The sequence below is a fragment of the Prinia subflava genome, chromosome 22, assembly GCF_021018805.1.
Source record: "Prinia subflava isolate CZ2003 ecotype Zambia chromosome 22, Cam_Psub_1.2, whole genome shotgun sequence".
In the NCBI taxonomy this organism is placed as follows: Eukaryota; Metazoa; Chordata; class Aves; order Passeriformes; family Cisticolidae; genus Prinia; species Prinia subflava.
The window spans coordinates 1,540,379-1,568,184 of record NC_086268.1 but is presented as its reverse complement, the minus strand read 5'-3'; the positions used below and the strand labels follow the sequence as shown (position 1 = coordinate 1,568,184).

The 27,806-nt window shown below is 52.8% G+C and overlaps 3 protein-coding genes across 5 annotated transcripts in view; all 3 read left to right on the top strand.

The window, feature by feature from the left end:
• DIXDC1 (DIX domain containing 1) overlaps positions 1-11,857 on the top strand; it is a 29,560-nt gene extending 17,703 nt beyond the window's left edge. For both annotated transcript variants that reach the window (XM_063417802.1, XM_063417801.1), the window contains 15 exons: positions 3,059-3,171; positions 3,500-3,648; positions 4,634-4,723; positions 4,821-4,874; positions 5,238-5,288; positions 6,463-6,567; positions 6,977-7,030; positions 7,522-7,614; positions 7,691-7,762; positions 8,248-8,334; positions 8,439-8,600; positions 8,693-8,759; positions 9,324-9,432; positions 9,619-9,727; positions 10,539-11,857. In XM_063417802.1, coding sequence (XP_063273872.1) covers positions 3,059-3,171; positions 3,500-3,648; positions 4,634-4,723; positions 4,821-4,874; positions 5,238-5,288; positions 6,463-6,567; positions 6,977-7,030; positions 7,522-7,614; positions 7,691-7,762; positions 8,248-8,334; positions 8,439-8,600; positions 8,693-8,759; positions 9,324-9,432; positions 9,619-9,727; positions 10,539-10,619 — 1,396 coding nt within the window. In that variant the 3' untranslated portion in view covers positions 10,620-11,857. The remainder of the gene's footprint in view (positions 1-3,058; positions 3,172-3,499; positions 3,649-4,633; positions 4,724-4,820; positions 4,875-5,237; positions 5,289-6,462; positions 6,568-6,976; positions 7,031-7,521; positions 7,615-7,690; positions 7,763-8,247; positions 8,335-8,438; positions 8,601-8,692; positions 8,760-9,323; positions 9,433-9,618; positions 9,728-10,538) is intronic.
• A 1,316-nt stretch (positions 11,858-13,173) lies between these two features.
• On the top strand, positions 13,174-21,817 carry DLAT (dihydrolipoamide S-acetyltransferase). Its single transcript, XM_063417808.1, has 14 exons — positions 13,174-13,492; positions 14,199-14,300; positions 14,533-14,657; positions 14,774-14,930; positions 15,906-16,032; positions 16,306-16,499; positions 16,904-17,069; positions 17,275-17,342; positions 17,961-18,047; positions 18,129-18,236; positions 18,696-18,811; positions 19,056-19,218; positions 19,664-19,800; positions 20,268-21,817. The coding sequence occupies exons 1-14, from the start codon at positions 13,274-13,276 to the stop codon at positions 20,395-20,397; spliced, it is 1,899 nt and encodes a 632-aa protein (XP_063273878.1). The 5' UTR covers positions 13,174-13,273; the 3' UTR covers positions 20,398-21,817.
• Positions 21,818-23,310: 1,493 nt separating this feature from the next.
• NKAPD1 (NKAP domain containing 1) lies at positions 23,311-27,706 on the top strand. Of its 2 annotated transcripts, none has more exons than XM_063417805.1 (5): positions 23,311-23,515; positions 24,362-24,462; positions 25,390-25,542; positions 26,022-26,075; positions 26,480-27,706. In XM_063417805.1, exons 1-5 carry the CDS (start codon positions 23,447-23,449, stop codon positions 27,003-27,005), a joined length of 903 nt encoding a protein of 300 aa, XP_063273875.1. In that variant the 5' UTR covers positions 23,311-23,446; the 3' UTR covers positions 27,006-27,706. The 2 variants fall into 2 exon arrangements, with proteins under 2 accessions (XP_063273875.1, XP_063273874.1); XM_063417804.1 differs by having other exon boundaries at positions 23,313-23,515; positions 25,387-25,542.
• The last annotated feature ends 100 nt before the right edge of the window (positions 27,707-27,806 follow it).

The following is a 27,806-nucleotide window of genomic DNA, read 5'->3' as shown; positions in this document are numbered from 1 at the left end:
AAGGCTGTGCCTGCACAGCCCGTGTGACAGCAGGAGGAGAGGGAGCCGCGCCTGGGGCTGGGCAGAGCCTGGGGAGAGCCCGCATCCCTCGGGAGACCGGGGAGAGCCTGGGGAGAGCCCGCATCCCTCGGGAGACCGGGGAGAGCCTGGGCAGAGCCTGCATCCCTCGGGAGACCGGGGAGAGCCTGGGCAGAGCCTGCATCCCTCGGGAGACCGGGGAGAGCCTGGGGAGAGCCTGCATCCCTCGGGAGACCGGGGAGAGCCTGGGCAGAGCCTGCATCCCTCGGGAGGCTGAGCAGAGCCTGCAGAGAGCCCGCATCCCTCGGGAGACCGGGGAGAGCTTGGGAAGAGCCTGCATCCCACTGGAGGCTGAGCAGAGCCTGAGCAGAGCCTGCATCCCTCTCTGGAAGCTGAGCAGAGCCCGCATCCCTCTCTGGAGGCTGAGCAGAGCCTGGGGAGAGCCTGCATCCCTTTCTGGAAGCTGAGCAGAGCCCGCATCCCTCTGGAAGCTGAGCAGAGCCTGGGGAGAGCTTGCATCCCTTTCTGGAAGCTGAGCAGAGCCCGCATCCCTCTGGAGGCTGAGCAGAGCCCGCATCCCTCTGGAGCTGAGCAGAGCCTGGGCAGAGCCCGCAGCTCCTTCCCCCGGCGCCCCCTCGGATGCTCGGCAGCGCACGGAGGGCGGGATGGGATGAGAACCACCGCGGAGCCTTGTGATGGAAAGAGCCGGCTGTGCAGCTGAGCAAAATGCAGCAGCGGGAGACAAATAAGCAGCGAGGGGAAGCAGCGGGAGCCCAGGGCAGGCTTCAGAATCCCCCGGAATCAAACCCGTGCGCGGGGGCTGCGGATTTGCCTCTCGGCCGGCGGAGACCCTGAGCCGCTTATTTTGTGTGTGTTGTCTCTGCTGGGAATTTTCTGCCTTTGCAAAGCTCCCTCCAGGAGTTTGACAGGAGCTGGCGAGCCCTGCGCTGAGCCCTGGGCATGAGCAGGGAAGGAGGCATGAGCAGAGCCGGGATCCTGCGGATCGTGTGAGGCCAGAGGTGCAAGTGGGACCATGGGAGGGAAGCAGGTCAAATGGTGAGCGATTGTGTCCATTGTCCTCTGCAGCAGGGACGGGGTGTTATTAAAATTCGGGGATTCAGGCAGCCCTGGCGTTCCCTGCCCTGCAGCCTGGGCTGTGCTGGCGGATCAGGCCCGGGGGAGGCTGGATGTGGGTTAGGGAACCAAGCGGAGCAAGGAATGAAGTGGAGCAGTTTGCATCATGCATCTCCCTCGGAAAGCGTTCATTCCCCAGCCCTGCTTTCTGCATGCTGTAACAGGGAATTGTTCTGCACTTTTAAAGGCGTTGCATCAGGGGTGTTTCATGCTCTGGTGGTTTGGATTGATACCTGGGCAGGTGTTTCCAGCATTCAGTGGATGATGCAGAAAGCAACCGGACCTGTGCTGCTGCTCGGAGTGCTGGGGAGGCGGTCATGGCTGCTGGGGGAGCCCAGTGGCCTTTTGAGATGGGAAATCTCCCTGGAAAGGCTCTGGGGATGTGGGAATGTCTGAGGAAATGTAGAGCTGCCTGTGCTGTGGGGACCTGTCCCTGCCTGTGGTGCCTTTTATTTGCTTTGGGCATCCAGCGCTGGGAGAAGCAGATTTGGAATGTTATTTCCAGGCTCATCTCCTTGTTTTTCACCCTGCTCATCCTTTTCTGCCGCCCTGTTTCACCACCTTCTCTCCCATCTGTGGCTGGTGGTGTTTTTCTGGGACAAATTTTGCACGGATGAACCAGCAGTGCCTCGGGGTGAGGGCAGGTTCAGAGAATCAGCTGAGAACAGGAGGGAGGGAGGGAATTCTGAGCTCTGTTCCTAGAAGGAAGTGCAATCCCTCCCGGAGCTGCTGGCCATGTCACACCAGCTGGGCTTCCTGCTGGTGTCTGTGTTGTGTGAAAGTTTCATCCTTTCTTCTGGCCCTTGTTACATAATGCAGTCCCAGCAGAACTGCCAAATCAAATAATAAACAGCATTACAATTAACCCCAAATCATATTTTTGTGCCATGCCCCCATCCAGCAATGAGCAGGAGCAGGGGCTGGCTACAAATTTGATATTAAAAATATGTCTGATGATGGATTTGGAATTCCTGGAGGTAAATCCTGCAGCAAAGCCAGGAGCCCTTTAAGCACCACACACACACACCTGAAGGGACAGGTACTGCCCCTGCTGGAGATCTCCACTGGACAATGATTATTCTTTCACTTTCACACGGGGGGAAGTCTGGACCACAAAAAACCGGGCTCAGGTCTGTAATTTGAATGAGGAGAGGCTGGTGCTGGCCGTGGGAGTGGGGCAGGCAGGAGCAGCAAGTCATTTCCATCTCTATTGCAGGGCCCTTCCCATTCTGTGGGAGCTGTGGGAGACAGACCAGCCGTGCTGGGAAGATGCAGGGAGGGAGCTGCTGAAGCCTCTTATTTTTCTAAACCTATTATATTATTTCCACACTGTTTTTCTTTTTGTTCCCTGCCCTTTGTTTCTGTGTTGGGGGAGAATGAAAAATTAACTCCTGCTCACACTTGCAAGGATTAATTCCTGCGACTTTCGGGGTACATTGAATGGGTCAGTGAGCTTCAGCCACCTTTTGATGTTGTCTGGGAGATGCACTCAGGAAGAATTTCTGAGAAAAAGATTGCTTGAGCCTCCCAGTCAGCTGAGATGGCTCCTGTGAAAATATGTGGGCACTTCCAAGAAGTTTTAATCGAAGAACACGAGTGAGTGGACTCTGACTCTCAAATATATTGGGATTTAAAGTTGAAATGATTCATCTGAAAGCTCTGGAGCAGGAGAGGAAGCCAGGGTGGCTTTTTGTCCAGCACAAGGCTGGCAATAAATTACTCTTGAGTGTGGTCCTACCCCTGTGTGAGAGTCTGAGCTCAAAAAATCACATGTCCAGGCTGGGTTGTTGAATGTTTCTCTGTGATGCAGACGATCCTTAGATAAAAGTGAATATGGGGACACGCTTGTTGAAAATTAGTGCTGATCAGCATCATCTAAAAGAGCTGTTCCTGCCTTGCTCTGCAGCCTGACTTCACCCAGCCCTGTCCACAGTGCAAAGAGCGAATCCACCATAGCCCCCTCGGAGGAGAAGGAGAGACTTGTGATCCTCCAAGCTGAGGAAACAGAGACTAAAGCAGGTAAAACATTGGGACTTTCTCGTGTGATAAAAGCTGGAAAGCTGCCCGGGGACTGAAATTGTTCAATGCTGCCTGCAGGGGCACTGGGGGATGCTCTGCAAAGGCCACAGGTGCTTTTCTGTCACACGCACTGTCCCCAGGGCTGTGCTTGGGGATCTCCCTGGATCTGGTGCAGTTATTTGGGATGGGGTGTGTGCAGGAGGGCTTGGCTTGCCTCGGGAATGAGCCACAAGCCCTTGGGGCCAGCTGAGCTGTCACACCCTGGCCCTGGGGAGGTGCAGGTCCCTCCTGGGCTGCCACGGGCACTTCCAGCTCCTCTCTCCTGCAGAAGAGGCCGAGGCTCCCTTCCAGCCGGAGTGGCAGGCAGGGAGCTCCGGGTCCTACGTGGAGAACTCATGGGAGGAGCAGCTCCTGGAGCAGCAGGACCACCTGGAAAAGGAGATGGAGGAGGCGAAAAAGATGATTTCAGGCTTGCAGGTGAGAGATTTCTCTTCTCAGAGGGTGTTCCCTGCCAGGGTCACCCAGCCCTGATCAGTCATCCCATCAGCTTGGCTGAACCTTCATGTTTGGCACATTCTCCCCACAATTCTTTATTGTGGGGATTGATAGGAGTGACTGCTGGCCAGAGCTGCAGCTCACCTATTTCCCTTTGAAATCTCTGAAAATGAGACTTTTTTTCCCCTTTCCCTGGTTTCCCCTCCCTGCCCCTCAGCCCAGTGTGGCCTGGGGAACAGAGCCCCTGATCCATATGGTGAAGGCACTGAGCTCTCTCAGGAACATCCCTTTCTGTTTGTGCTGGGAACCACAGAGCCTTGGAATTGTAAATATTTATGTGGCAGTAAACAAAGCAGAGATTGTGTGAGGAGCACAGGCAGCTGGGCGGGCACTTTCCCCGGGGACAATGGGCAGGACACAAAAGAGTCACCAGAAAAATAATGAAAAGTTCTTTGGTTCACTGGTAAAATCTGGCTGCATTTTGTGCCCACTGGGGGCAGGGACAGGAGGGACTGGCACTGCTGCCCCCTCATCCCCAGGAGCGGGGAGAGGCAGCTGGCGTGGCCAGCCAGGAAATTGGATTGGATTCATCAATAACTCAATAACTTAGAGGCTCCAGTTTGTGGGAGTTTGGTGGAAATATTTGGGATCTGATGCACACACACCCTATATAGTGCTAAAGCTGAGACTTCACTCCCTGGAAATCCGAGTTGTCCTTGTTTGGTTCTTTCTGTGGGGAAGAGCATGGGGTGACAGACCCCTGGGAGAGCTTTGTCAGGGGATAAATCCTCTTGTTCATTCCTGAAAAAAAAACCCCACGTTTTTGAGGGAAATAAATCAGCAGAAATGGGAAATGAAGCTGGTTAGGGACTGTTGGTAGGAGTGACTGCTGGCCAGAGCTGCAGCTCACCTATTTCTCTTTGAAACCTCTGAAAATGAGATTTTTCCCCCTCCTTTATCTCCCCAGGCTTTGTTGCTCAATGGATCTTTACCTGAGGATGAGCAGGAAGGGTCCTTTGAACTTTCTGAGCGTGGAGCCTGCCCTGAGGAGCAGCTGGTGAGAACATCCCCAGACCCAAATTCCCCTGCTCCAGCTGCCTTTCGCCCTGCCCTGCCCCTGCTGCACAATAACAACGCTGATATTTTACATTCAGATCATCATCCGAAGCCGTCTGGACCAGAGCGTGGAAGAAAATCAAGATCTGAAGGTTAGAGGGTGACAGATGGAGGGGGAAGAGAGGTTTTGCAGATTGTTCTTGATTTTTGGGGGGAAAATGGGGTGAGGATGAGGCAGGGTGGGCAACATGATGGATGAAATGGGGAATATTCTGCTAGGGCTCCAGCTCTGGAGGCTTGGGACCAGTTCTGATGCTGGCAGAAGTGTTTGATGTTTAAAGCAGCTTTTGTCATGTTTGTAACCATTAAAATTTCTCAGTGCCCGACTGGCTCTTGGATCTGTGGGGAAAGGTGGGATGTGCTTCCTCCTGCAGCAGAAAACACAGGCTCTGCTTGGTTCTGAAGGGGTGACGAGTTGTTTAATTTGTTTAAACAAATTGCATTTGCATTTGCAGAAAGAGCTGCTGAAATACAAACAAGAAGCTCGGAACCTCCAGGGAATAAAGGTGAGGAAAGGGGAATTTCAGCAAAAATAAATAGCAGTGCTTTAGGTGAGTGGGGCCAGCAGCAACCACACACCTTTGAGGAATCTCAGATTGTGGAGGGAGGAGTTCTGGGGGCTTGGACGTGGGGGATCCTGTGGTTTATTGCTGAATTTTCAGGCAGGTACAAGGAGCTGGATTTCCTGGTTTCTGTTCTAAGGCTGTGGTCAAATATTTCCCCCTTTTCCCCCTGTTTCTTCTAAACAAAAAAAGGCATAAATTGCTTGGTTCTCCTGGCTCTTTTATTCCCTCCTCTCTCTTGGAGTACACACCCAGTAGCACTGGCCCAGTGAACTCATTCCTGCCAGCACAGGAAAAAGAGCCTGGGGTGTCCCTGTCCTGCCCAGAAATTCTCAGTTTGTGCCTCTGCAGAGGTGAGCACTGCTGAGCTCCTCCTGACAGAGGAGTATTTTTAGAGCTGCCTGTCAGAAGGGAGCAAACAGCCGTAGCTGTCCAAGGTGGAGCTGTGGGTGAGTGAAAGGTGCAGAATTAGTGCTGACTTTGGCCTCTCCGGAGAGGATTTCACTGCACAACTGGGTCACACTCAGGGCTTAAGGCTGCTCGTGTCCTGGGCTGATCTTGGCCTCTCTGTGCCCTCTGGATGCGTGGCTGGAGCAGGAGCTGCAGGGCACTGAGTGCCCTCCAGAGCTGTTCCTGTGTGTCAGAGCCAATGTCTGTCACTTCTGGAGCGGGAAATTCAGGCTGGAGCAGAGAAATCCCTCTGTGCTGGTGGGAAATTCAGGCTGGGGCAGAGAAATCCCTCTGTGCTGGTGGGAAATTCAGGCTGGAGCAGAGAAATCCCTCTGTGCTGGTGGGAAATTCAGGCTGGGGCAGAGAAATCCCTGGGCATGAGGGATTTCTGGTGGGATTGCTGGTGGGAAATTCAGGCTGGGGCAGAGAAATCCCTGGGCATGAGGGATTTCTGGTGGGATTGCTGGTGGGAAATTCAGGCTGGGGCAGGGAAATCCCTCTGTGCTGGTGGCCAAAATGTTGGCAGGGAAATCAGTGTTGGGTAAGGGAGCAGCAGGAGGGCTGAGAGCCCTGTGGGGCTCCTGGCAGCACCTCAGGGTGCTGCCCAAGGGGGCACTGAGCCCGGGGAAGGGTCTCTGCCCCTCCTGCAGAGATCTGCTCTCCCCAGGACGCTCTGCAGCAGAGGCTGATCCAGCAGGATGCTTCAGTCCTGCAGCTCAAGCAGGAGCTGCTGAGGGCCACCATGGACAAGGAGGAGCTGCACAACCAGAACGTGAGTGGCTGCTGCTGCAATTATTTTGGCTGAGGGGTTGATGGTCCCAAGGGTGGCTGCAGCAGAGAATTTGGGGTCGTGGGATAGTGAACGAGCAGTGAAAGGTCTCTGCACAGCACAGGCAGCTGGCCAGCTGGGAGGCTGGAGATTCCTGACCTTCACTCCTACTTCCTGCCCTCCAGGACCTGCAGCTGGGACAGGGAGGGGCTTTCCCTGATGTTTTCAGTGCTGTTGAATTTGTCCCTCCTCGTTCCCTGGCTTAGCAGGCAGCACCTGCCCTGTGCAGGTCTCTGTCCCTAAAGAGCAGCTCTCTGGACCTCTGTAGGTTTCTGGTCACCCTTTAGCACAAGGGGCAGAGGTTTTCACTCTCTGGGAATATCTGCCTCATGCCCGGGTGTTATTCCTGCAGGTTGACCTCCAGAGGAAGGTTGAAGAGAGAAACCGGCTCCTGGCGGAATACAAAGTAATGGAACCTCTCCCATGGGGGTTTGGGTTCTGGAATGGGATTCCCCTTTCCCTGGCACCTGGACAGCCCCGGGAAGGAGCTGCAGGAGCCAGGGGTGTTTGTGGTGAGGTGGAGGGATCAGAAATCCTTTGCATTCCCCCCACGGCTTCTTGCAGATCTTTAATTGTCGTGGTTTGTGGTGGTGGCTGCTGAGTGTCCAGCACTCGTGCAGATGAGGTTGGGTGGCCTGTCTGTCCTCTGATCCCTTGGAATCTGTTCTCTGGGACAGCTGTGTGGCCTCAGCAGCAGATCTTTGGCCAAGGGGAATTTGGGCAATAAAAACTCGATTGACCTTGTCAAAAACAAGCTCTGACACTCAGCTCTAACATGTGGCAAAGCCCACCCTGTGCAAATCACCTGATCCCAGCTGATGACACGATTTTCCCTGCCACGGGAAGGGGACTGAGCCTGATCCCTGCCCTCTGATCCCCTGGGCCCCTGTGTTGCAGAAGGAGCTGTGCCAGAAGGATCGGCACCTGCAGCAGCACCAGACCAAGCTGGATGAGATGCTCAGGCAGCTTTCGGAGGCCAGCTACCAGCAGGTAGGGAGAGCTGGGAGCACTGGGAGCTGGCCTGGCTGCCACAGACGGGGGTGACTCCTGTGCTGCCCCTCCGCAGGTGGATTTGGAGCGGGAGCTGGAGCACAAGGAGGCCCTGCTGGCTCACTGCATGAAGAGAGAAGCTGAGGAGGTACGGGAGCCTGGCTCCACACGTGGGGTGGTGTTTGCCCTGTAGGCACCTCCAGAAACCTTCCCCTTCCTCCCAGGGAGGTCTGGCTCTGCTCCTCACTGTCAGAGCCCTGAGCAGGGCAGGCAGAGCCCCAGAGCTGCCAGCACTGAGCACTCTGAGCCTCTTGGCTCAGAATCCTCAGGGATGAAACAGTGAGGGAAGCCAGGAGGGTTCTCAGCTCCACCTCTGACCCTGGCAGTGGTTAGACCACAGCTCAGTTTACCTCCTCCTTTTCCTGCTGCCCCTGGTCTTTCCTCCTCTGTGTGAGGAATCAGGTCTGTGCTGTGACCAGGAACTCTGCACGCTTTAGGGAGTGCCTTTATCTGGGAGAAGATCAGAGTTTTATCACTGATGTGGAAAGCTCTCATTCCCTCTCATTCTGAAGTCCATAACCAGGGATTTTTGGGGAGCTCCTGACACTCACACTCACCTTTTCCCCTGCCCAGGTGATGGCTTACAGCAGCCACAGTGCCCAGAGCAATGGCTTTCTCCAGCCAGCAGGGAAAGGAGCTGTTCCCACCGCCCACCGAGGGGTAAGGCCACCCGAGGCGTGCATTCCCAGCCACATACCCTGGTTTATTACTCAGTTTGATTTTGTTAAGAGAGGTTTCCCCTCGCTGGGTGCTGTTTTGGGCAGAGCAATGACCTGCAGCTGGTGCGAGACGCCCTGCGCAGCCTCAGGAACAGCTTCAGCGGCCACGACCCGCAGCACCACACCATCGACAGCCTGGAGCAGGGCATCGCCAGCCTCATGGAGCGCCTGCACCGCCTGGAGACGCACAAGAGGCAGGACAGGAGGGTAAAGGCTCCCTCCTGCCCCTCGCACACCTCGCAGAGGGCTCTGACTGGCAGCTGACACTTTTTCCTCGTTGTTTTGGCTTTGCGCCACAGGTCGGGGGGAAATCACCAGCAAGCAGAGCCAGCAACGAGTGCAGAGACTCCTGGCCCCCCAAATCCAGTAAGTGCTTGCAGATCCTGCCCTTGCACTGCCAAATTCACTGCTCTGTTCCCGGGTGTAGAATCCCCTCGGGGACCTGCCCCTGCACAGGATCCTCCCTGGATCGGCGTTCCCTGCAAAGGGAAGGGACATTCGTGGCTGGTTTGGGGGAATCTGGGCCTCTTGGGCAGCGCTGCAGCACAAATAACCATGGCAATCACTGGGAAAAGGATGTCAGCCCAGCTTTCCTGCTGCTTTGCACCATCTAGTGGGGACAGAGAAGTGTTCCCTGCTCGGTGTTTACTGCCTTTCATATCCACAGAACGGTGCAGCCTTTTTTAACACCACATTTCCATGTGTCCAGAGCATTTTCTGCACAAAAGGAGCCTGGATTAAAACTGTGGAGCTCAGTTCCTCTGTTTCAGCTCTTGTGGGGAAGCTGGAAAAAAGGCAGGAGCTGGAGAGAGAAACACAAATGGGTGAATTAAATCCACACAGCACCATCCATCCTGGCCAGCTGGAGGGGGAAGATGGGGAGGGATAATGATGATGAGTGATGATAATTAGCGAGTTGCTGCCTTGCAGAGCTGCCTCACTCTCAGAGCACGCCCGTGATGAGCACCAGTGCCTGCACCAAAGTGTTGTACTTCACCGACCGCTCCCTCACCCCCTTCATGGTCAGCATACCAAAGAGGTGAGCCTGGCCCCCCAACCCTCCCGTGCCCCTAAAACCTGCACTCTGATTTTCTGGGAATGCTCCCAGCCAGCACAGGTTTGCTGTGCCTTAACTGGATTTTATGCTATTGGCTGGGGAAAATGATCTGCAGCAGTCCCTGAGCTTAGTTTTTGTGTTTTGTTTTTGGATTTATTTCCCTTGCAGGTTAGGGGAAGTGACTCTGAAGGATTTCAAGGCAGCCATCGATCGGGAAGGAACCCATCGGTACCACTTCAAAGCCCTGGATCCAGAGTTTGGCACAGTGAAGGAGGAGGTAAACGTGGGACTGAGCCTTGGGATCAGTGTCACACACAGCCCTGGGGACCACAGCCACATCACTTTTAAACTAATCAAATTATGGGTGTTTCCCCCAAACAAAACTGTCTGCTTTCCCAGCTGTGGGTTAAGCTCCTCGTGTGCTAAAATATTTTCATCCTCAGCAAAAGCCATTCCATGGATGTGGTTGTGACTGCCTGGGAGTTGCAGAGCCAGCCTGTGACACAGCTCAGGGCACACAGCAAAAATCTGGTTTACAGGTTTTATAAAACCTGTTGCAATGGGAGAGGCGATATTAAGAATACAACCTCTTACTTTCTCCTGAAGGTTTTTCAGAGAGCTCTGTGTGTGTGGCATCATTCCCTTTGTGCTGCAGTGCAGCCCTGTCCGTGCTCAGGCTGCCGTGGGTGTGGATTGGATTCATTACAGGTTATTGGGACAGTTCTTGCTTCACAAATTGATTAGGACAAGGACAAAGGGTCACCCTCTCTGGGGACAGGCTGCAGCAGCAGCTGGAGGTCATGGTCTGGCTCAGAAAAGGCGAGTTTCCAGTCTTTAGTTCACCTTTAATGTCAAAACAAAAAGGCCAGTAATAATCCTGATATTCATTGGTTCAAGAGGCCTGGTCTGTTATTTACCTAAATTGTGAAAATGTGACTCATACCTCAGCCCATCATTCACATGTTTTCCCTGGATTGTTTTGGGAAATCTGAGCCAGGATCTGACTTGGTGCCCCTCACACTGCAGAACCGTGTGCCCAGACTCCAGGCACGACTGAAATCCTTTATTTTATTTTATTTTATTTGTAGGTATTCCATGATGATGACATCATTCCTGGCTGGGAGGGGAAAATCGTGGCCTGGGTGGAAGAAGACCACGGGGAGAATTAATGGAGCTTTCAAGCCCTGTTTCTATGGAAACCTGTGACTGTCTGCGGAGCTCAGAGAGTGACCAAGGAGCCCAAGGGCTGGGAGGAGGCCAATTCAAGCTGCCAAAAAAGAGCCTCAGTGCCAGCCACGGGTGGTGCAGGCTGTGTGCATGGACAGCTGGCACCTGAGTGCCCGTGCCCGAGGGCAGCTGCTGTCCTGAGGCTGCAGGGATGGGTCTGTGGGACAGAAACACCCGGCTTGGCCCTGCCACCAAAACCCTGGAGGCCTTAAGGATGCTGTGCCCCCTTCTCCTCCATCGCTGCGCTGTGTGCTGCAGGCTCAGCTGGGCATCTCCTGTGCTGGTGTCACAGAAACTGCACTGGTGGTGAAAACGTGAAGCTTTGCCTTCATGGAGGAGAAGTTGCTGGATTGTGAGAGCTGGAGTTGGGACTGGCTGTTGTCCTGCAGGAGGAGCAGAGTGACTCTGTGGACATTGCAGGCTGACAGGACCTGTCCTGGGTGGGGGAAGAGTCCCCTGGAGGGTTCATGCATGGTCTGAAGCAAAGCTCACCCACCTGGCCAAGCTCCCTTTCTCCCAAACTCAGGCTCCCGTTTCCCAGCCCTGCTTTCCCCACTTGCTCTCCAAAGCCGTTCCCACTCCCGAGGTTTGCTCTGCAGCCGTGGGGACGGTGGGATCCTGGTGCTTGTGTGCTTGCTGAAGGATTTCATGGGTTGGGGAGCTGGAACCAGCTATTCCTGAGGTCTTTACCCCTGTCCTTGCTGTCCCTGCTCTCCTGCCCTCTGTGCTGTCACCTCCTGTGCCCAGGCATCCCTTTGCTGCTGTCCCCACTGCCAGGGCCACCAAGCACTTACCCACCGCTTCCCTTGCTACGCTGAGTCCTGAAGGATCAGGAGAGAACTGCTGGGAAGCCCTAAAATCCCCCACGGGTGGATTTTTCCCTTCGGTTTTTTTGGTTTTGTTTCCCTACATCGCCTGTGGGAGGTGAAACGGGCTCTGCTCCTTCCCAGCTCCTGCGGGCCTTCCCTGGACTGTCTGTGTGTGCTGTGCATGAGGCTGGGACAGGGGGCAAGCTGGTTTTACTGTTTTATATTAACATGTTGTTTTGTAAACATGTTCTTGAAATTATTTTGTACCGATTCACATTTGTCTGAGGACCGTGGATATTTTTATACTAGTGCAAGTGCTCTCTGTATATTTCTGCACGCATTATAATGTGTTTTACTCCTTTCCCGGTGGATGCTGAGATGTTTTGTATTGTCTTGTGTTGACACAACACTGGCCTTGTAATTTTATTTTATGGGTTTTATAGCAAGGTTCTTACGTGGTTTTGTGCCACATTGGCACAACACGAGCTGCCTCCTGTTCTGGACAATTTGAGTGACTTTCTGCTTCCAAACAGCAAGAAGAATGCACATCAATGAACAAGTTAATTAATGGGGGGAATGCATCGTTTTTGCAAAAGAAACAAAGATTTTCTTTCTCCCCTGGACATGGTTACTCTGTTGCATGGTGTCTAGTGAAGAGGGCTTGCGATACTGAGATCAATTGTGTTTGAATTGCAAACTTCTCACCAGTGTTTCATTCCTGGGGTTTTACTCATCAGTTTTATTTCAGCAGCAGCCACGCACCCGGGCTGGAGTTTCATGGAGCAAATTACGAAACCTCTCAAGGTCTGTCGTTGCTTCATGTCCTTCTTTGCTACTCAGAGGAGCAGTTTGGTTTGGGAGGTTTCTCCCTCATAAAAGCAAAAAGTGTCACATTTAAATGAGTATTAACTCTGACACCACAGATTTTGCTACGAGATCAAGTTAAGCATAGGAACAGGAAGGTAACTGAGCAAAGCTGGGCAGAAATAAACGCGTTGTAAGCAGTGAAATAGGTAAGCCTGGGATGCGGCAGTATGAGCACATCTCAGAACAACACAGCCACCCTCCATGGAAAGAAGCCCTTGCTTAGGCTGAGGTGGAACTTGGTGTGTTTAGGTTTATTTACCTTTACTCCTCCTGCCGCACTGAGCGGAGCCTGGCCCTATCCCCTGACACCCCTCGGGTGTATTTTTGTGTTCTGCCCCATCCACCCTGGCCCAGCCTGAGGCCGTTCCCTCTGCTCCTGTCCCTGTTCCCTGGAGCAGAGCCCGAACTGTCCCCTCCTGTCAGGGGTTGTGCAGAGCCACAAGGTCCCCGCTGAGCCGCCTTTCCTGCAGGCTGAGCCCCTTTGCAGCTCCTTCAGCCCTCTCCGGCCTCCTGAGTCCCTCTCCTGCCCCGAGCCCCTCTCCCGTTCCTTCAGCCCCTCTCTTGCCCCCTTCAGCCCTTCTCCGGCCCCCTCAGCCCCACGCAGCCCCTCTCTGCCCCTTTCAGCCCCCCTCCGCCCCTCTCCAGCCCCTCTCCGCCCCTCTCCAGCCCCTCTCCGCCCCTCTCCCGCCCCCTCAGCCCCTCTCCCGCCCCTCTCCGCCCCTCTCCCGCCCCCTCAGCCCCTCTCCGCCGCTCCGTGCTCTGTGGGGCGGTGCTGGGCGGTGCCTGAGGCGGGCGCGCTCCCGCCCGCGCTCCCGCCCGCCGCCGCTTTACGGCCGCGCCACTGTCGCGCCGCGCCGCCCGCACGGAGGTCACCGGAGCCGCGGAGCGCCCGGCACGGCCCGGCACGGCCCGGCTCCAGCATGTGGCGGGTGTTGGCGCGACGCGTGTCCCGGGGCACGGCCGGGGCGCCCGGCCTGGTGCGGCCCCGCCGAGCGCTGGGGGCCGGGGTCGGAGCCGGGGCCGGCCCGGCCCGGCGCGGCCCGGCCTGGGGTAGCCCCGCGCCTCGGCCGCTGCTGCCGCCGCCCGCCTGGCCCCGGCTGGTGCCGTGCCGCTGCTGCAGCCTCCCGGCGCACCAGAAGGTGAGAGACACCCCCGAGCTGCCCCCCGGGTGCCCCTTCGCTTTCCAGCCCCCTCCCGTGCGGCTCGGTTTGCCCCGGGGATAGGGGTATGGGATCGTCACGGCTGGGAAAGACTTTTAGGGTAAGGAACCCATTGGTGCCGCTGGAGCCCCCGAGCCGCATCGCCCACGCGGCTCTCAGACGCCTCCGGGGATGGGGACTCCACCTCCTCCGCGGGTGAACCTATTCCAACGCCTGGCTGTCCAAACTGGGGGAAAAACCGGCTTTTTATGTGCATTTGCACCACTGAGCCTCGAGCCCCTGTCGGGTGCTACCTCCGTCAGCTCTGTCCTTTATCCCAGCACCGCTGTGGGTCCCTCTGCAGACCCAGGCCGAGACCTGGCTCTCTGTAACCCTTTCTTGGCAGAATCACAGAGTGGAGGGGTTGGAATGGACCTCACAGCCGTGTGCAGGGACACCCTGCACTGTCCCGGGCTGCTCCAAGCCCATCCAGCCTGACCTTGAGCACTCCAGGGATGGGGCAGCCGCAGCCTCTGCCCTCAGCACCCGCTGTGGGTTTGCCCAGGGCTCCCCACCAGCAGCTTGGGCAGTGCTGGGGCTTTGCAGCAGATCTGTGCCCCACATCAGGCTGAGCTCTGTGTGTGTCCTGTGTGTGGCTCCTGCTGCTGGAGCTCTCAGGCTGGTGACACCACGCTGTCCCCCACAGGTGGCCCTGCCAGCGCTGTCCCCCACGATGCAGATGGGCACCATCGCGCGCTGGGAGAAGAAGGAGGGGGACAAGATCAACGAAGGGGATCTCATAGCAGAGGTACCCTGGGGACCGGGCTGGGCTGCTCTCTGGGGGCTGTCCCTGGATGGGGACAGATCTTGGATCACAGATCCCAAGGGATGCTGGTGGGAGGGAGTGGCTGTCAGCCTCTCGGAGCTGCTTTGAGAGCAAACCTCTCTAGAGCTGCTGCCTCAGGGGGATTTTTCCAGGACTGTGACCCTACAACAGGCTGGGAGGCTCTGTGCTCACTATTTCGTGTTCTCTCTCCAAGGTGGAGACAGACAAAGCCACAGTTGGCTTTGAGAGCCTGGAGGAATGCTACCTGGCCAAGATCCTGGTGCCAGAAGGAACAAGGGATGTTCCTATTGGGGCCGTAATATGTATCACAGTAGAAAAGTATGTATTTTCCTAACCCTTGAAGTGAATTTCCCCTCTTGGGGCTTCTGGGGTCCCTTGAGTGAGAGGCTGAGACCATCACCTGATGGGGTTTGGGGCTCTGTGTGTTCTTCTAGGCCTGAATATATCGATGCCTTCAAAAATTACACGCTGGATTCTGCAGCAGCTGCTGCCCCCGCAGCCTCAGTGCCTCCCCCTCCAGCTGCAGCCCCCTCCCCACCACCTCAGCCTTCTCCTCAGGCCCCTGGCAGCTCTTACCCTCCTCACATGCAGGTAAGAGAGCTCTGCTCCTGCTTTGAGGCTGCTTGCATTCTTTTTCTGCCCCTGGCATTGCTGCCTGTGGGGCATTTTGTCATGAAAACTGTCTGGAATGGGAATTTATTGACTGTGCCACTTCAGTTGTGGTGTACTCAGAGTAGGTGTTGGGGGAACATCCCAGAAAGCTTTTTTAATAAATTTATTTCAGCATCCCAGCTGCTGGTGGAGGAAAGCCTTGTCCCTCCAGGGTTGTCTTGAGAAATGTGCTAAATCTGCATTATTTGGACAGTTCTGGTATAAAAGACCTTGTCCTTAGTGTGAATAAGCTCTGCTCATATCTCAGAGCAGAGCTCCGGTCTGTGGTGCTCTGCTGAACACACCGGATGTGTCTTTGGGTGTCTAATATTGAATTGTGTGTGGATATAACCTTTTTGCTTTGCTTAGCTTTTGAAGTGTATCCACTGATGGATTTGAGCACTTTGTACAGGGGTTTGCTTTGACATCCCTTTGAAAAAGAGAATCTGGACTATTGAACCCCATCCCACAGATAAAACATGTGGCAACAGATTTGTCTGAGATGTTACTCAAAGTCAGTAATAAAAGAATTAAAGAATGACTTCTAAATTTGTGTTTTGGCTACTGAAGTTGCTTTCTTCCCTCTGCTTGCCCCGGTTTTGCTGCACGTGTGTGTGTCACAGTGACAAAGTGACTTCCTCCTGAAGCCCTCCTCAGCTCTGCAGGGTGATGGCAGCGATGATTATTTTGATTTATCCATTTCTTGCCCTCTGCTCTTGCTTGCTCTCCTGCTCAGGCCTTGCTAAGAGAAGCCAAAGCAGCACAGTGGGACAGCTCTGCTTGGCTGTCATGGAGCCAGACCTAGGAGTGCATTAAAGCTGCTTCTTTAGGTTGGCATCATTTCTCAGGAGTTCAGTGTGTTCCTGTACTTCTGGACGAGCAGATGTGATTGTGTTGTGTTCTGTGCCCTCCCAGATCACTCTCCCTGCCCTGTCACCCACCATGACAATGGGCACGGTGCAGAGGTGGGAGAAGAAGGTTGGGGAGAAGCTGAATGAGGGAGACCTGCTGGCCGAAATCGAGACAGATAAAGCCACAATAGGTGAGTCCACAGCCACGGGGGGCTGAGTGCCCTTGGAAGGGCCCTGAGCAGCCTCTGCCAGCCCCTCTGGCTGCTCAGGGGGGATTCTGTGGGATGAGTGCTGTTAACATCTCCTTCCACTGGAGAGCCAAACACTGGAGCTGCTAAAAACACTTCATCAATCCTTCTTAGCCAGTGCATGGAGAGCTCCCTGCTGGAAAGGATTCTCCTGCAGGACAGGCTTCAGCTGCCAGAGCCTCCTCAGCTCCTCAGCGTTGTTTCTCTCCCCTGCAGGCTTTGAGGTGCAGGAGGAGGGCTACCTGGCCAAGATCCTGGTGCCTGAAGGAACAAGAGATGTGCCCTTAGGAGCTCCTCTGTGCATCATCGTGGAGAAGGAGGCTGATATCCCAGCCTTTGCTGACTACCAGGCTGCTGCAGTCACTGACATGAAGGCTCCTCCTCCAGCTCCTCCTCCTCCTCCTCCACCGGTAAGGAGAACTCGTGGGCTCCCCTGACAGGGCTGGTCTGAGCTGTTGTTGCCAGTGTGGAGCCCTGGCTTCAGCTGGAGTGTTCTGATTTGTGAGTGCAAGGCTGATCCACGTGTTGAGAAATGAACATTAATTTGCCCTCCAAGACCTACAGCAAGTTTCATTCATCCTGATCTTTTTCCCAGTGTGTTGTTTGTGCCAGTTCTGATTCATCATCCTTCAAAATGGGGAGCATAAGTTCTTTATTTTATTTGGTGTATAGCTCAGCTGACCTCTTTCCCAGCCAGTTTCTAATTTAATTTCTTGGAGCCTTTGTGCAGATGAGTGATTATCTCTTGACTGATAGTTAGATGGGCCAATTCTCTTGCTGTGTGTTCCACTGATGGCTTTGATTCTTTGTTCAGGTGACACCAACTCCTGCAGCTGCTCCTCCTCCTCCCCAGCCTGCTGCTGCTCCTGCTCCAGCAGCCCCCACAGTGGGGCCACCCCGCAAAGGAGGGAGGGTCGTGGTCAGTCCCCTGGCAAAGAAACTGGCAGCAGAGAAAGGAATCGACCTTACCCAAGTGAAAGGTACCTTTCCTTTCCACTTCTTTGCTCTCACTGTCAGTTTTCTGTCCCTGTAGATCCATATTTTCCTGTTCTTCCTGACTGTGCAGCTGTGAACCTGGAGTTGTGTTCAATGATTTCTCTCTGTTGAGTCAAACTGGAACCTTTAGAATTAAAGCTCTGTTGGAAATAATCAAAATCCTCTCCCATTTCCCTTTGCCCCTTTCAGGTACTGGACCAGATGGCAGAATCACCAAAAAAGATGTGGAGTCGTTTGTGCCATCAAAGGCTGCTCCAGTGAGTAGGCTGGAAATGTGTGGGAATGGATGTCACAGGAAAGGGCAGGTTCTGTGCAGGGGCAGTTCCTGCATGGAACGGGCATTGCTGGATTGTGTGGGCAGTGGTGACTGTGAAGTTTAACCTGCCAGAAGCACTGATGAAGCCTTCTCCCTTTGTTTGTCCCTTTGATATTCCACTGAGAAAAAAACCCCAGTGTGCTCCCAATCCTTCCTTTAATCTTCACGGGCTGAGGTCACCCATCCCAGCTGGTCCAGCATTGCTGAAGGGAGGGGATCAGAAGGAAAGCCAGACCTAGCAAAGCCCAGCCTATCACTGGTGCCCAGAGCTGTTCTGATCCCATGTTCTGAGCCCCTCCAGCACAGCTCCTCTGTCTGTACAACACCCAGGGCAGGGCTGGCTGGGCTGGGAGTTCACAACAACCCATCTCAGTGTTGTGCTGCTAAATCACTCAATATTTCATTGAATAATCAAATACAGGGGTTAGGAGGAGCCTGGTGGGTGCTGGAGAGGTGGAAATAGCTGCTGCTCTCACCAGGAGGCAGCTTGGCCCCAGCACTGAGCTGCAGCTGCTCTCTGGGTGTTTTTGGGCTGGTTTGACGCTGCTGTTCCCTGCAGGCTGCAGCACCAGAGGCAGTCCCTGCAGCTGCTGCAGTGGCACCCGAAGGGACCTTCACAGACATCCCCATCAGCAACATTCGCAGGGTAAGGGCTCAGTCTTTTCCAGGATCTTTGTTTTTAGCCATGAGTGCTCCAGGCTGATTTGTGTTCCTTGCTCTGCCCCAGGTCATCGCTCAGAGGCTGATCCAGTCCAAACAAACGATACCTCACTACTACCTGTCCATCGATGTAAACATGGGAAAAGTCCTGGTGCTAAGGAAAGAACTCAATCAGGTGGGTTCTGGCACCTTGGCTTGGATAAAACCCTCTCTTTTTAGTGCCCCTTGAGGGTCAGTTCTGGAGTGTCTGTGACAGAATGAGATTTTCCTCAAGTCTGCTGATTCCTGACTTCCCTAAGGGGCTGTTCTGAGCTCTGCTTGGTGGTGATTCATTATTCCAGGTGGAAAATATAAGGATAGAAAGCTTTTTAATAGTAAGAAGGGTAAAAAAATTAGGCAGAATAATAATTCTATGCCAAGCTTGAGGAAAACTAAACTACGTTGTTAACTTACAGAGGAGACACTTTCACCTTCTAAATTATCTTTGAATGTTAATACTTGCAAGTGGTGTGATTGTTTTGTAACAATTGTTTCCTGTGAAATGCAGTGACTGCCTCATTAATAAATAATCAAAATTAATTTGTCCCCTGATGTGCAGGGGACAAACTGACACCTGGAATCTCTTTATTTGCAGGAGGTCTCAGATAACATTAAGCTTTCTGTCAATGATTTCATAATTAAAGCTTCTGCCTTGGCGTGCTTGAAGGTGCCAGAGGCGAATTCTTCATGGATGGACACAGTTATTAGGCAGTAAGTTTATGGCATGGTCAGAGCCAGAAACTTCCTTTGTTCATGGCAAAACAGAACTGCTGGGGTTTGAGGGAGGGGAAAAATACGATGTGAAGGTGAGAGGTTTTGTTAAAGCGATAAAATTTTTGAGTCTAAGTGGGCAAGTCGAAATAATTACAGCAAATTAATGTTAATTTGGGGTTGTTTTGAATTTTGTTTTGTTAGCTCTCTTGCTGGACTGTTTCAGCTGCTGTGTGTGTTGCAGGAATCACGTGGTGGACGTGAGTGTGGCAGTGAGCACCCCGGCAGGGCTCATCACCCCCATCGTGTTCAACGCTCACATCAAGGGCCTGGCTGCCATCAGCAAGGACGTGGCTTCCCTGGCAGCCAGGGCCCGCGAGGGGAAGCTGCAGCCCCACGAATTCCAGGTGAGACCCTCACCGTGGGGATGAACTCTGCTGCTCGGGGCTTGTTTGAAAGGAGCAAAGGCTGTTTGTGATATCCTGAGTGGGAAGGGACCCACAGGGGTCATTGAATCCCGCTCCTGTTCCTGCACTGACACCCCCAAATCCCACCCTGTGCACCCCTGGGACGCTGTCCAAGCACTCCTGGAGCTCTGGCAGCCCTGGGGCTGTGCCCATTCTCTGGGGAGCCTGGGCAGTGCCAGCACCCTCTGAGGGAAGAACCTTTCCCTGATCTCCATCCCAAATTCCCCTGGCACAGCTCCAGCCACTCCCTGCATCCTGTCCCTGCTGACCAAAGAGCCTCCCCTCATCAGAGCACTGCAGACTGGGATGAGATCCCCCTCTCCTCATATTCCCACATAAAACAGTTCTTGGGAGTTTCACCACAAATGTGTTTGTTTTCTTCTAGGGTGGTACTTTCACAATTTCCAATTTAGGAATGTATGGGATTAAGAATTTCTCTGCCATCATCAATCCACCTCAAGCCTGCATCCTGGCAGTGGGTTCCTCAGAAGAAAGACTAGTGCCAGCTGATAATGAGAAAGGGTGAGTTTTCATCTGATCCTGAACTCAAATTCTGAAATCATGCCTGGTTTCCTAACACCTAAATTAGATAATAATTTTAAAAACCCTAAAATGTATTGTTGAATCACTGCTTTCAGTGTTTGCTTAAATTTGCACTTAAGGAAAACCTAAAGGCTGGATTCTGTATATAATATACCCTTGCTTGTAACATTTAACTAAAATGGTTTTTTTCTTTGCGTGGGGCTGTCCTTGTGCTGCAAGGAAAGCTGAGCTCCCTGCCCTAAGGGCAGCACACAGGGGTGTTTTTAGTGCCTCTAAAGTTCCTTCCTTAGTTTTCCTCAGAGAAGGAATGAACATGATCTGCTCCCCAAGTGCAATTGGGTGAAACATCTTTCACCAAGCACCAGCTGCTATTCGTGGCTCTCCAAGAGTGGCTTTGCTGCCATCAGAGGAGTGTGTTAACCTTTGTTTTGTTGTTTTTCTCCCAGCTTTGACGTGGCCAGCGTGATGTCTGTCACCCTGAGCTGTGACCACCGTGTGGTGGACGGAGCAGTTGGAGCACAGTGGCTTGCTGAGTTCAAGAATTTCCTTGAAAAGCCAGTAACCATGCTGCTATAATTTAACCATGCAAAGCAGAATTTTCCTGGGTCACACTGTTGTGTTTTAAACAAGCTATTTAGACTTTAGTGTTCAGACTTTAAGAGAGTTCCTTTTTTTTATTTAAAATATGTATTATATTATCTGGTAATGTTATTTACCAGTCTGTACAGAAAAAAAAAAAAAGTTTGCAGAAGTGCTTTTCAGAGCAATATTACAGCTACACTGTATTTTTATACAGTTAGTTAACTTGCAAACTCTTCCAAAACAGAGTTAAGCATCCCAGATTAAAAAAAATAAAAAAACAGCAAAATGATTATCCTGGCATTATGCCAGCTGCTTCTAAACTCGGGTGCCCAGGGGGTGCACACCAACAGTTCCACGACCTCGGTGTTGTCAGAGATTGGAATTTCAAGCCTCTCTTCCAGGAGAGGTGGCCACAGGAAGGTGCAGGAGGAGGGCAGCTCCTCGTGGCAGTGCTGGGTGGGGAGTGCCCAAAAGCCTCTCTGGAATCCTGCGTGGCCGGGGGCTGCAGGATCCCCCTGGAGCACTTGAGGGTGAAAAAGCTCTGCTGTCTGTGGGGCCCAGCTCTCGGGTTCCCCAGGGCTGTGCTGTCTGTGGGGCCCAGCTCTCGGGTTCCCCAGGGCTGTGCTGTCTGTGGGGCCCAGCTCTCGGGTTCCCCAGGGCTGTGCTGTCTGTGGGGCCCAGCTCTCGGGTTCCCCAGGGCTGTGCTGTCTGTGGGGCCCAGCTCTCGGGTTCCCCAGGGCTGTGCTGTCTGTGGGGCTCAGCTCTCAGGTTCCCCAGGGCTGTGCTGTCTGCTCGTGGATCTCACTGCCATCTGCTTTCTGTCTGGGAACTCCAGCTGCTGTTCCCTGGCTGAGTTAACGCCGTGGTTGTGCAGAAGGTTCAGTGTGTGTTGAATCACACAAATCACACACGATCCCACCAGGGGATGTTAATCATGTGAGGACTGGGATGCCTGGAAATTCTCATTTCAGGCATTCTGACATAGGAAGCTCTGACTTAAGCCACTGGAATTGCAGATCTCCCCTGGCGTGTGTTGTCCAGCCTCAGTAACGTGCAGAATGTGCTCTCCATGTACATATTGTATGTAAGGTGCTTCTCCAGTCTGTTGGACTCGTGTCCCGTTACCCCAGGCATTGCATCCTGCAAGGGCTGCAGTGCTGAACACTCTGAAATTCCAGTTTCCACATGGAAATGCTCGTGTAAAAAGAAAAAGGACAACCGTGCAGTAATGACAGAGTGACCAGGAGAATTAAATAGGGGGGCAGAGTTGGAAAAAAAAAAAGGATGAAATTTTTCAGGCTGATCCTGTTATTCTGTATATTGCATTAAGTACTGTCTCCTGTAAAATTCTGCATAGTTCACTAAAGATATTGAAAGAAAATACTGTGGAAATTAAATATTTTTGTGGGAACTATTTAGTGTCTGGTTGCTGTGATGCCTTGCTAAAGCAGAAAAAAAAAAAAGTGCTTTAAGATTTTGGATTTTCCTGAATGACCTGGAATACCCTGATTCCAGACTGGCTCCAGTGAACCCATGTTCCATTAAATGTTTGGAATTGACAACTACTAAACCCTGTCCCAGTGCTTTTCTCTTCAGCTGTGTGTGCCTTTCCTGCCCTGGGTCAGTGCTCTGCAGCCTTTCAGAGTCTCACAGTGAAACTCACCCTATTAACCTGAAATTTCATCACAAATCTTCCCAGAAATTTGCTTTTTGCTGCCTGCAGCTCCCTCTCTGCACTGTTCACCTGTGACAGGTTGTTCCAGCATTAAATACTCAAAGAGAGCTGCTCTAACCATGGGAATCCTGTCCATTTATTTAACAAAAACACATCACCACTGTAATGCTGTCCCTTGGATGGTGCAGCTAACAAAATTCTGTAACAAAATATTCAAGTGTTCTTTGAATATTTACAGTCTTTACTCATTTTTTTGTAAGTTTGACGGTGCTACCATTCCTTCCACCCTTCCTTTTCTACTCGCATCTCTAAAGGCATTTGAGATATTCACCCCTCATGAGTAAAAAGTGAATTAAAAACGCCCTAAACCCCACCACCACTGAAGATTTTCACTCTGGGCTTTTGTTGTGTAATCTGCCAAAACAAAAGAAGTTTCAGTCATTTTCCCAAGCCTTGTTTCTGTAAAAGTGTCTTACAACAGCTTTGCTAAATTCTGGCTAAGAATATCCACCATTAAGCAAAACAATTAATTAAAATGTAATTAAAACAATAAATGAAATTATAAATAAGACTTAATATAGATTTAAACGATTATTTAAAATTTTATTAAACCCATTACTTCAAATTTCATTTAAACCATTACTTAAAATTTCATTTAAACCATTACTTAAAATTTTATTCGCTAAGAAATTGACTGAAACTCTTAACGAGTTACATCGTTTCCAGCACCACCCAGGCACATTGTTTCTGGGAATTTTTACGGTTCATTTGGGGTATTTTTTCCTCAAAAGAGGATTTCTTTAGAGCCGCTACCTGCTGTCCCCCGGCCGAGCCACGGGGGCAGCGCGGGGCTGGATCCGGTGCCGGGCCCGGCGGTACCGGGGCGGTTCGGGTCCCGTTAGAGGTGGTTCGGGTCCCTTTCGGGGCTGTTCGGGTCCCTCTCGGGGCGGTTCGGGTCCCTCTCGGGGCGGTTCGGGTCCCTTTCGAGGCGGTTCGGGTCCCCTTCGGGGCGGTTCGGGTCCCTCTCGGGGCGGTTCGGGTCCCCTTCGGGGCGGTTCGGGTCCCTCTCGGGGCTGTTCGGGTCCCTTTCAAGGCGGTTCGAGTCCCTTTCGAGGCGGTTCGGGTCCCTCTCGGGGCGGTTCGGGTCCCTCCGCCTCCCGCGGCCCTCACGGCCCTGGCGGCCATGGCGGCGCCGTTGCCCCGGAGACGGCGCCGGAAGCGGCGCGCGCGCGGCCCCGCGCGTTTCCGCGTCCCCCGCCCGGCCCGGCCCCGCCGCCGCCACAAACACGGCCGGGACCGACACCGGCACAAACACCGGCACAAACACCGGCACAAACACCGGCACGGGCCCGCCGCAGCGCCCGCACCATGTCCCGCGTGCCCGTGGGGAAAGTGCTGCTGCGCAACGTCATCCGCCACACCGGAGCGCACAACAAGGTGAGGCCCGGGCCGGCCGCGCCGAGCGGGGCCTGCGGGGCCGAGCGGGGCGGCCCGGGGTGCGGGGACACCGTGAGGCTGCGGGGACATCGTGAGGGTGCGGGGACATCCCCGAGTGCGGGGACATCGTGAGGGTGCGGGGACATCCCCGAGTGCGGGGACATCGTGAGGGTGCGGGGACATCCCCGAGTGCGGGGACATCCTCGGGTGCGGGGACATCCCCGAGTGCGGGGACATCCTCGGGTGCGGGGACATCCCCGGGTGCGGGGACATCGTGAGGCTGCGGGGACATCCCGGAGGTGCCAGCCGGTGATGCGGGGACATCGCTTCGTGCTCCGCTGCTGATCCTGCGGGGAGAACGAGCGTGTTGGGCAGAAATCAAAGGAGTTTGGTAAATCGGCCACATCCTCAGGGTCACTCCAGGTTTAACCCCGTTCCGCTTTTCCTCGGAGTTTCGGTTTCACTCCGTTTCTCTTGAGTACTCACCCCGGTGAAGGAATACATCTGTATTCACTTAAAAAGTAGCAAATCTTTGAGAGGTTTTATTTGTTGCAGTGTGTATGCGTTTTTAATTGCATGAAACACTTTGAACTCTGTGTGCACAGGCAGGATTTTAGTGCAAGATTAAGCAACTCCATGAAGTTTAGCAAACTATTTCATGAATCATAATTCAGCAGGTTTAACCACAATCAGGAAATTCTCTTTTGGGTACAGATGTGTGTAAATAATCCTGTTTGGGGACGGCAGCAAAGGTGGCTGTGAGTTTCTTAGCAGGAGTGTTGAGGTTGGAGCAGCACGGTGAATTTTCCCTGGTGTTAAAGTCATTTCCCTTTCTGTGACTCCCAGCTTCAGGAAGAGACAGAAATGTGGAAAATACGGGAGTGGGAGAAGCAGACAGAAGAGACTTACTGGAAAAGGCAGAGCAGAATGCTGTCAGACACCTCCAGGTGAGATATTCCACAGAAACATTTATTTTCTCCTTAATGACTCCTGGAAAGAGGCCAGGCCTGTGCTTCAGCCTGGCCATTTCTGTGCTCGTGTGAGGTGCCAGGTTGTTGGAGTCCAAAATATCCCTCTGGAGGGTTTGAAGACTGGACAGGGGGGTCTGGGATCTGTCCAGGGGGCTCAGTTAGACCCACACAGATCCCAGGAGGGCACTGACTCTGATCCCTGTCCATGGCAGTGAACACTCACATGCAGGAAGAATCACAAATCCTAAGAATTTAAAATAAGTAGTGGATGGTTTATTATAGAATATAAATATAGAAATTAGGATTTTTAGTATATGGGGCTGAAGAGACAGGATGGAGGAATTGGGGAGTGGCCCCTGTGCTCCTTGTTCTTGCTCTCGTCCCCCATCTTGTGCTGAGTTGGGTTTTAGAGATTGGTTTAGAGTAGAACTGACATGTTAGCATAGGTAGTAGGTATTGGTACAATTTTGTAAATAAAAAGTTCCTTGTGGACAGTGGTTGGGTCAGGGGTACTGTACATAAGGTGTGGGGCTCTCTGAGCCGCCCAGTCCCCCGCGTGTCCTGCTCTGCTGGGGACGCCTCACAGAGCTGGGACACAACTGAGAGATAATTAAGAATAAACAGCCTTGGTAACACGAACTGCTGGACTCAACTTGTCATCTCTGGCTTCGGTATGAAACACCCAGGGCAAAGAGAAGCCTGAAAACCTGATTAACTCTGGGAACAGCAACCCAGGGGAAACTCCCAGGGATTGGGGGAACCCTGAGCACCTTGGGGAACACCAACCCCAAGGAGAATCTCAGGGAGAACCAGCCCTGAGAGCAGGGGAACGAGGTGGGCTCTGGAGCTCGGGGTGGCTGGGAGGTGTTTCCCCCCTGAGGATCTCTTCCCTGCCCGCAGCAGCCGCATGCGCAGCGACGGCTTCGACGACGACGGGCACAGGGCAGACTGGAGAGCCAGGAACCCACAGCTCCTTGACCTGGTGGAAGATGATCTCCTCAGGGCCAGATCCTGGAATAAAAAGCTGTATGAGTGCGAAGCCAACATGCCAGACAGGTCTGTGGGGGAGTTTCATGTTCTGTGGTTGGAATTAAAACATCTTTCTGGAGCTCTGTACCAGAAAATGACACATTTCTGTTTGGTGTGTGCTGTGGTGAAACAGAGCTTGAGCTCATTTTGAGAATAAATAACACGTACAAACTTCTGCCATGGCACAGAATAACCAATCTGAGCTCATCTGTGGAGTTTTTAAGCCACACTAAGCTGCAAAACCCCAGCCCTAAGCTTAATATTTATTACTCTGCCCAATAAGCTTAAAAAAAATCTCACAAAACACAAGTCCGGGGTTGTTTTAAAGAAATCTGAGTTGTGGTTTGAGAACATAAGATGTATTTAAATAGCACCAACCAAATCAGTGCTACTTCCTTCCTCCCTGTCTAAGCTCAGATCCATTCTGTGCCTCTGCTGTTTCAGAATTGCGTTTTTCTCCTCAAACACGTTGTCTGTTTTTAATGGATGGTTCTGTTTTCTTACAGGTGGGGCCACAGTGGATATAAAGAGTTGTACCCTGAAGAATTTGACACAGACAGGTAAGGCAGGCACCCTTACTGATGGATCCAGAATCTGCCTTCTGACAAGTTCTGCAGGGAATTTCACAATCTGGGTTTTAAATTTTGAATAGAGATCAGCCTTGAATGCAAAGCCTTACTGTAAAAAACTCAAATCCATTAATGTGCTGTGAGTCTTAGGAGAATCTTTTGTAGTCATTAAAACAGACAGGTTTAGCTGGTGTTACCAAAATCTGTGAGTGTGGGAGGTAAATAAATTCTTGCAGTGTCCTGGAGAGTGGAAAAACAAGATTTTAAGAGAGAATTAATTATTTTTAACCTACACCCAGCAGAATCATCAATATTTTTCAGGCTTACAGATGGGATATAAATGAGTTTCATCACTCAGTGGCTTTCAGTTCATCTGCTCCTGGTTTTTTTTGCAGTGATCAGCAGGAAGGAGATGAGCAAAATGCTGTCAACGGGAAGAAGAAATCCCACCTGGGGAAGCAAACAGCCCGCGAGTCCCACAAAAGGAAAAAAACCAAGAAATCCCACAAGAAGAAACAGAAAAAGCGCTCACACAAAAAGAGGAAGAAAAAGAAAAAGGAGCAGGGGAAAACTTCCACAGATTCCTCCCGGGGGGACAGCGAGGGCTCAGGAGAGGAGACTCCAAGCACCCGGAAAGGAAAACACAAGCGCAAGAAAAAGCCCAGGAAAGTGCCTGCTAAGGAACCTACCTCTTCTTCTGGGCAGGAGAGTGACTTTTCCCATGCAAGCAGCTCCAGCACCAGCAGCTCTGAGGACACTGAATCCGAGGGCAAAAAGGAGAAACGGCCCCCAAGGAAGAGAAAGAAGCGGCACAGCTCGGTGCCCGAGAGGCCGAGCGAAGTGCCGGAGAAGAGGAGCAAGAGGAAGAACTGGAAGGTGGCGGGGGATGAGAAATCTGAGGACAGCTCCGATGAGGACTGAGGGGCGTGGGTGCAGCTCCGAGCAGAGGGGAGGACAGAGGCAGGGCTGTGTCACCCTGCACTGTGGTTTACACACAGCTCCCACGGGGAGCAGGCAGCCTGGGCAGCCTGGCTGCCCTCGGGCTGGCCAGGCAGCAGTGCAGGGCAGCACCTCCCCGGCCCACAGCTGGGCTCATCCAGCTTTGGATTCTTTGGCTGTGATCAGGTTGGGTTTCTTTGTTGAATTATGTTTGAACAGATTGCTCTTTTGGCTCACCAAAACAATGGCCAGTAGGAGAGAGGACAGGCTGATAAATCAAGCTGGTAACAGAGGAAATGTTGCTGTAACCCCCATGGTAGTTTTGTCTTCCCATCCTCCAACAAAAGCAGAGCTGTGGGGACATGCACAGGGTCAGCTGGACACAGAGGGGAGCTGAGGGAACGTTCCCATTCCAGCTGCAGGTGCAGTGACTTCTTCTGTAATGCTGAAAAAAGCCACCAGCTCATTTGCTTGGTTTAGATTCCTGTCCAGAGCCTGCTGTGGGCTGCCCACCGTGTCTACCTTCCTTCTCTAAGGGGATGTGAAACCATTTGTCCTGACAGAGAGGCCTTGGTGGGTGTTGTGTCCTGTCTCTGCTCTGCCCAGTGTTACTGGAGAAACTGGTACCAGGCCGTTCTCCCTGCAGTGAACAGCCAAGCCTTTTAATAAAATAAATAAATCCAGATGTGTTTGATGCTGTTGTCATTGTTCTGGAGCAGAGCCCGGGGACAGAGCACAGGCCTGGCAGTCTGGGTGGTGCCTGTGTTCTCCCTGTGCTGTTTG

Excerpts from the sequence above, each read along its gene's own strand:
- DLAT (XM_063417808.1), top strand. The coding sequence starts at position 13,274 with ATGTGGCGGGTGTTGGCGCGACGCGTGTCCCGGGGCACGGCCGGGGCG. Across the intron at positions 17,070-17,274 it reads CGACCTTACCCAAGTGAAAG|GTACTGGACCAGATGGCAGA; the intron begins GTACCTTTCCTT and ends TGCCCCTTTCAG. Across the intron at positions 18,048-18,128 it reads CCATCAGCAACATTCGCAGG|GTCATCGCTCAGAGGCTGAT; the intron begins GTAAGGGCTCAG and ends GCTCTGCCCCAG.
- NKAPD1 (XM_063417804.1), top strand. The coding sequence starts at position 23,447 with ATGTCCCGCGTGCCCGTGGGGAAAGTGCTGCTGCGCAACGTCATCCGC. Across the intron at positions 23,516-24,361 it reads ACACCGGAGCGCACAACAAG|CTTCAGGAAGAGACAGAAAT; the intron begins GTGAGGCCCGGG and ends TGTGACTCCCAG. Across the intron at positions 24,463-25,386 it reads ATGCTGTCAGACACCTCCAG|CAGCCGCATGCGCAGCGACG; the intron begins GTGAGATATTCC and ends CCCTGCCCGCAG.